The 8,136-nt window shown below is 35.7% G+C and overlaps 1 protein-coding gene across 1 annotated transcript in view; it reads left to right on the forward strand.

Annotated features, from left to right (window-relative positions):
* Window positions 1-1,620: 1,620 nt before the first annotated feature.
* The window catches only part of NAALADL2 (N-acetylated alpha-linked acidic dipeptidase like 2), a 903,327-nt gene continuing 896,811 nt past the window's right edge, over window positions 1,621-8,136 (forward strand). Inside the window, exon 1 of the mRNA XM_007454970.1 lies at window positions 1,621-1,695. Within this exon, the coding sequence (XP_007455032.1) occupies window positions 1,621-1,695 (75 nt within the window). The remainder of the gene's footprint in view (window positions 1,696-8,136) is intronic.

Below are 8,136 nucleotides of genomic sequence, written 5' to 3' on the forward strand. Positions count from 1 at the left end.
AAATTGTGCATCTCCCACTGGGTTCCCACACATGACCTTGTTTACCAACTTTTAAAATTATAAACAAGTACATTATATAATGTTTGGTGTAGAGTGATAGAGATTACCTCCTTTTAAAAATATATAGGTACTATAACTTCAGAACTACCAGATTTTAACTTCCTACTGAAATGTCTTGGCTCTTGAGATTTGCACTATTTCTTTTCTTTTTTTTTTCTTTCTTTTTTTTTTTTGTGGTATGCGGGCCTCTCACTGTTGTGGCCTCTCCCGTTGCGGAGCACAGGCTCCGGATGCGCAGGCTCAGCGGCCATGGCTCACGGGCCCAGCCGCTCCACGGCATGTGGGACCTTCCCGAACCGGGGCATGAACCCGTGTCCCCTGCATCCGCAGGCGGACTCTCAACCACTGCACCACCAGGGAAGCCCGAGATTTGCACTATTTCTTGATTTTACTATGTAACATACGTCTCATTCTTTCAGGAACTGGCTTATTTTTCTTTTATTCATAGAGTGCCCGTGGAAGGGGGGGGGTCCCATAATTGTATATTGCCCTCTTCTCTTGGCCATAGTTTATGGGCCCAAACATGGGCTTCTAATATAATCTTACAGGCTGAGGCACTAAAGAGAGACCAATTCTTTTTTTTTTTTTTCAGTTACCTTTAACCTTTAATTTTTGTATGGGTTAACAAAAATCTTCCTATTTCCAGTTAAACATAAAGATCTTTTTCTTTTTGAATTTTATTTTTTTGTACAGCAGGTTCTTATTAGTTATCCATTTTATACACATCAGTGTATACATGTCAATCCCAATCGCCCAATTCATGACACCATCCCCCCCCCCCACACACTGCTTTCCCCCCTTGGTGTCCATACGTTTGTTCTCTACATCTGTGTCTCAATTTCTGCCCTGCAAACCAGTTCGTGGGTACAATTTTTCTAGGTTCCACATATATGCGTTAATATACGATATATGTTTTTCTCTTTCTGACATACTTCACTCTGTATGACACTCTCTATATCCATCCACGTCAAGAGAGACCAATTCTGATTATCCCAAATGTTACAGCCTGAGGGATTTTCTCAATGGCTCAGTTATTTGTCGATGGACTACTTCCCATGTAAAAACTCACTGTCAGCAGGTCTGTTTTCCATTGATTATATACATATCTAATGTGTAGAAAGAGAGGAAAACAAAACCAACCTTTAGATAAGCAGAGAAGAGAGTTGGAGAATCTTGATGGTATTCAAGTTTGTAGCTCAAGTGGTGCTTGAAACCTTAGTGCACTCTGGCCTATGGTTCAGCTTGATGGTTTGACATAACCCAGTATCCTACAGGTTTTTCCATTTTGCTTTTTCAAGTCTGAATTGACCACAAGATGGGTACAGCAGAGGTCCTCAGGTACGGTGGGTGCTAAGAGAATGTGGTCTAACAAGGCTTAGGATACAGTGCGGGTATTTGTCCTTCTTAGCGTTCTCTCAAAAGACTACACTGTTTAGATACTGTAAGAGTATGCTTTGTGGACCAATGTGTTTATTAAAGATTATTATTTTCTTAAAACAAAGTAACATACCTGGAAAATAAAAGCATGGAAAACCAGAAAAAGCTATCCTTACAGTCAATATGAAGGTTATCAGATACGTCGTAAAAGACTACTCCTTAGAAAAAGAACAGGAAGAAGAATGTACAGCAATGTCAGTAAGATTAATGAAAATACTTTGTCTAGAACATACTGAGTGTACTCAAACAAAGATCCCTATATAGGAAACAGTGGACAGACTGTGGCTAATATCTTTTGAGGCATTGTGAGTTAATTCGGAAATATTTATTCCTGAATAAACATTTTGTATAGTCACTATTTTAGTAAACTATTTTTTCTTCATAATTAATGTGTTATGGCCTTATCTTTCTATCCTTCTAGGAGAAGATTGAAAGCCAAATCTGGCCCATAACCTGTTTTTGTAAATGTTTTTGGGAACAAAGCCATACCCATTCATTTAGTATTGTCCATGGCTGCTTTCACACTGTAACAGCAGAATTGAGTGGTTGTGATACAACATATCACATATGCCCCGCAAAGCCTCAAGTATACTACCTGGCTACATATAGAAAATTCTATTGATCCCTGTTTTAAAAATTATTTTCCTGTTTCGTGTAAGAAAATTGGTTTTAATTTCCATTGTTTTGAAATATATTTAATGTTTCAGGAATAAAACCACTGTATAAATTTAAAAACAGATGCATTTTGTATCTCTTCTGTCCAGTACATCCTGTGTTTACCAACTTGTTTGATGGCTCAGTTCTTATGATAGATCTCCTGATTGAGTCTTCCATTTGGAAAAGGTTCTCAGAATTTGAACCACATTCCTGAATGTTTTTTAACTTTCTAGTCCCTTCAGAAAGGGTCCTTCTTATATACAATTCTCCTGGCTGTATATAGCTCTTCAGGAGCAGCAGAGGTTTTCCTAAATCTCCTCTCACCTAGGCGGATTTCCACTCCTTAGGTTTTGCTCAGTCTTGAGAACTACCCTAAGATTTAAGCCTTTTCACAAGTTTGAGACATAGCAGGGTTGAGGACTTAATCCCACGCTACTGAAGGTTCATGCATTGTATCAGCTCTGTGTGGCACATACTAAGAAAATTGGATAAGACACTGACATATAAGTTAAAATCTCACCTCTGATATTTACCAGAGTGCTACTAGGTAAAGTTATTTCATTTTTACAGTAGCCCACAAGGCTCTACATAGTGAGAAACATACATGCATATGTGTGCAATGGCAGGAGTCCATACTATGCCTTCTCACCTTATCTACGATTCTCTCCCTTCTTGCTATTCCTCACAGGACAGGGTGGCTCTCAGTCTTTGCCCATTATACCCTTTCTCTCTGGGATACATTCTCCTAGATACCTGGGTGGTTTATTCTCTCATCCTTGATGCCTTCCCTTGAAACTATATTGAGAATTGTGCAACCCCTTGCAATACACACATTCCATATCCAATGCTGCTATTTCTTTTTTTTAGCACTTAGCATCGATGTTAAATATATTTTACTGCTCCATTTTGTCTCCTAGAAATTAGCCCTTTTGAGTTTCAGAAATTTTTGATTGTTTCCTGTATTCCTAGTACTTAGAATGGAAGGTTTTCTTAAAATATAGGTTGGAAGTGAATGAATGACACATATGATTTGGAAACGATGCAGAGGGTATAAGTTAAATGTGTGTAAGTTATAAAAGAGCAGATTTCTATTGCAGTATATTGCACACATTTTAAAGGTACTTGCTTTTTCCAGGATTAGTAAACATTTCTGTACTACTGGAGTAGCTCGCCAGAATAAAAATAGCCAGCGACTCTGTTCTTCAGTATTAGGGTCAAATACTGACTCTAACTATTTATGTTCTTAGAGCACTGAAATCTTCTCCAATTAGACTTAAAATCCATAATACCTCCAGTAAGGAAATATACAAGTCATTTTGCACATTTATTCTCCCTCCCTCTGTTCCTCTTTCCCAGCCTTTTCGCTTCCATTAGGGGCCTGGATCTCTTATATTCTATAGAGCTTAGGAATTCTACCTTCAGATTTCAAAGACTGATTTTTGTTTTTATTTATACATTATTAATGTACATTAGATTTTTTCAATAAAAAGTGTGTCGAATAAGCGAACACTCTAATTACAAAATAAACCAATTGCATATTGTCTCACGGAAGCACAGACTTATAAAGGTCATAGTTTGGCACAAAGAAAACAATTTAAAAATCCTATTACATTTTGATACTAGGCTTTAAAACACACCATTTGGTGAACTTAACACTTTGGTATCGTGTTCAACTTCACTGTTTACTATGTGAAATGAAACCATGACAATATTTGAGGGAGTTTTTCAGAATTTTTCTATTAATCAATGTATGTGTGTGCATGCATTTTAAAGCTCTTAAAAGAACACAAGAAGCATATTCCAAATAAAACTATTTAAACTTTAGAGGAAAGCTTCTCCGGCCATTAGAGCAGTGCATTAAACTGTTGCTGCTCAAACGGTGATTCTCACGTCACACGTTAGCATTGATTTTTGTTAGCTTCTTTGTCTGAGACCTGATAAAGCATACAGATGTTTAATTTTAGGAAGCACTTATGGTATATCTAGTCATCACAGCTTAGGTACTAAGAAATGTGCCTTTTCCTGCCTTACTGAAATCATATTAAGGAGTATGTGTTTTCAGAAAACAGAAGAATGGTAAGTCAATTAGTTTTATGGTGGCAATTAAAAGTCAACATAGATCTAAATTTCCACTTTTTTTGGTTGACATATGTTAAACTAATTTGGCTAGTTAAATAGAATGGTCAACTTCTTTTGAAGAAAAGCTTATTTATATTACTGTTTAAGGTATTAATTTTGTCAAATATTGGGTAAAAATTTATTAAAAGTTTTATAAGGGTTAAAAGCTTTTAAAAAATTATCCCAATACCATATGTCAAATGGTAACTTTTAAAAGACCTATCATAAATCATACAGTTAAGTTTAGTTTTTAATTTTGTTGACAGTAGTTTTTGTTGATTAATTTTGTTGATAGTCGTCTTTTTTTTTGAGGGTGGAACTCATCTACAATTTGGGGGAAAAAAACTGATATTCTGAATAGTATAATATTCACCTGAAAAATTCCTTTAACATTTTCAGTTAAGCAGAAGCAAAGATTATAACATGTATTATACATTTTAATAAGAACAAATTATACTATTTGTCACTCATTCTATCATTCACTAAATATACATTTAGTACTTATTAAATGCAAGTTTAATTTAGAAATATTTGTGTGGCATTTCAGGAATTTTTAGGAAAAAAATGAAAACTTGCTTATACGTTCAATTTTTTTTCCAAAGTTTTATCAAGAGGACTTGAGAAAAGTATACTTTCAGTTAAAATCAATTGGAATAATTAACAGATGCCAGGAACTTTAAAATATTACGTTTGTAATTTTTTTCATAGAAAATATAACAAGTACATAGTAATTAGTTAGACCTTTTCCACGAAATCCAACTTTAGCTATATATCACATGCATTTGGAAATTAAAAAAAAATTTAAAGACTGCAAAGTATTATGAGTTTATACTATATATATGTATATATATATATATATGTATTTTTTTTAATATGGCAAGTATTATGTGTTGTGTCCCCCGCAAAAGACACATTGAAATCCTAACATCCAGTACTTGTCAATGTGACCTTACTTGGAGAGAGACCCTTTGCAGATGTAATCAAGTTAAAATGAGGTCAGACTAGATTAGGGTGGACCCAAAGTCCAATGACTTATGTCCTTATAAGAAGCCATGTGAAGACACAGACATGTGATGTCACATCACATGTAATATGTGAGAGAAGACCATGTGAAGATGGAAACAGACATAGAAGGGTGGTTCTCCAGGCTAAGAAAAGTCAGGGATTTCTGGCCAACAGAAGCTAGGAGAGAGGCATGGAGCAAGTTCTCCCTCAGATCTCCCAGGAAGAAACAACCCCGCCAACTCCTTGATATTCAGATTTCTTGCCTCCAGAAGTATGAGAGAATAAATTCTGTTTTAAGACACCCAATTTGTGGTAATTTGTTATGACAGTCCCTAGAAGTTAAAACAGTGACTCTAATTTGTCCACAAAATCCCCTTATAGTCAAATAAAGAAGCTCATTGAATTTATATTGAAAACCACAAGACATAAACATATAGCTCCCATTTCAGGAAATTTAGCCATAAATGATGATTATAAAATTAATAGCTCTCTCCCACCCCCCACCCAATGTCAGTAACACTTAGGACTAGGTACTGCTGCATAGGACAGGAAAACAAATAACAATAAATTCAGCAGAATAGAAATTTTACTTAAGTCCAGAGGTAGGCAGGAAGACAGTCGTTGGTGTGATGCTCTGTCTTGTGCCGTGGCATGTCTCACATGGCTTTGATTCTAGGTCAAGATCATTGATTGAGCTTCAGCCATTACACACACATTTGTCAGTTGGAAGAAAGCAGGTGAAGGTCACACCAGTCACACATCCTTCCTTTACTAATACTTTTCAGAAACCACACATTACACTTCTGTTCCTATCCTATAAGATAGGTGTTAGTCACATGGCTAACAGTTTGCTGCTAGGTAGTCTGGTAGCCTTTTTTCCCAGTGGCTATGTGCCTAGCTGAAAATCAGGGGTCCTAATACTAATAAAGGAGAGGAAAATGGATATGGGGAAACCAGTTTCCACCACACCCAAGTATACAAAAATGAAACAAACCCCCTTATAGCACAACTTTAATAAAAAATCAATTTTCATATGAGATAGCAGTTGAAATTAAAGCAAGCCACAAAGTGAAATGGACCACCCACAACCAGAACTCTCAATTCTACCATATAAATATCTAGGGGGTCTTTCTACTTCTTTCTTTCTCTATTGATGACATTTTTCACCTAGGCCACTGTAATAACATCCTCGTAATTAGTTGCCTGCTTCTCTACTCTTGCACCTTGTAATGTATCTTCACCCTTTATTGATTTTTAGTATCGTAAAGATGATGTCTGAGATACTAGACGTGTCTTACAAAGTCCTGTGGGAGCTTCTTACCTCCCATCTTCACGTTCTACCACTCTTCGTTGTGTTCCCTATGCTTCATTCATCCTAGGTTGTCTTCTGTTCCTTCGTTGTTGACTAGTCTCTTAAGTCTTCATCACTGTACCCATTTTTCCCACTGCCTGGATTATTCATATCTACCATCTTTACCTAGACAACTTCGACTCATTCTTGAAACCTCAGCCTAAAATTTGTGTTCTTAGGGAACGCTTCCTGAGCTTGCTTTTTTTCGGCTCAGTAAGCTCCCTGTATATATGTACTCCTTGCTCTTTTTTTTAAAATTACCAATCTCATTTAGAATTCTTTGTTTAATACCTGTCTCCCCACTAGAGAAGGACAGCTTTTGTTGACTCCTTTATCCCCAATGCCTAATATAGAGTCTGGGGTATATTAATAGTAAGAGCTTGCTAATTGTCTATTAGGGTAAAAATATCCAATTTTATAAGAGCAGATCATAAATATCTATAACGTTTTAGTAAATATTCTGTATACTTATTATTGTTCATTGCTCTTCCGGACTCTAGCATGATTCTAGGCCTGTAGTAGTATTATATGATTACTTTCTGAATGAATAGAATTGCAAAGCTTTTTACAAACATTAACCAACAATAACTGCTTCTTCTGTATGGTAGGCATGGTGCTAGAAAGCTAGACATACACTAGTGAATAAAACAAGCATTGATCTCATCTTCATAGAACATTCATTCTTGGATAAATTATTTATATATCTAACAATATAAGGACTTTAATAATAGAACATGGTGTATCTGTATAGTAGAATATTCTGTGGCCTATTAAAACAATGTGACAGAAATATATCTTTTGGCTAGGAAAGGTATATTGCTAAGTGGAACAAAAATCTAGTTACAAAACTATATGCACTAAGATTCTAGTTTTGTATGAGAGTCTATCTGGATTAAGCCCACAATACTAACAGTGGTTTCCAAGATATCATTAAAAGTGGTTATCGCTGAGGTTTCCTTTTGTCTTCCTGAAATGTGCTTATTTTTAAAAAAATATATAGAAATTAAAGAAATTTCATTAAAGTAGATTTTTTTTTAGTGTCATTAGACTTTTGTTTTTCAATAATTAAATGCTACCTTTGATATGGAAAAGTCAAATAGCTGTTTTGTATGAACAGTCATATGAATCATAAGGCAGTTATGTTTCTTGCACAGAGTCTTCTAGTTGGAGAACCATAACCACTTACCCCATAGAATGGATATGGCAGGAATAAAAACTTAATGATTTTGAATAACTTACCTTAATTTACACAGCAACATAACTTACACCCTATATCCTATGGAACTGATTTGTGACTTGATGGGATTGAACTAAGTAAAATAGCCAGCTACTTAGTAACTGTTTCGTTGTGAGCATCACACTAAATAGTTAATGTATTCTGCTGCTAATTCTCAAAACCATCCTGCAAGGTGGATGCAGGTTAACTTGCCCAAGGTTACTCACTAAGTGGCAGACCAGGGATTTGAATCTGTCCTACCAATTCTGGCACAGTGTGGATGTCAGCAGGA

Source organism: Lipotes vexillifer, unplaced genomic scaffold (assembly GCF_000442215.2).
Source record: "Lipotes vexillifer unplaced genomic scaffold, Lipotes_vexillifer_v1.1 scaffold487, whole genome shotgun sequence".
Taxonomy (NCBI): Eukaryota; Metazoa; Chordata; class Mammalia; order Artiodactyla; family Lipotidae; genus Lipotes; species Lipotes vexillifer.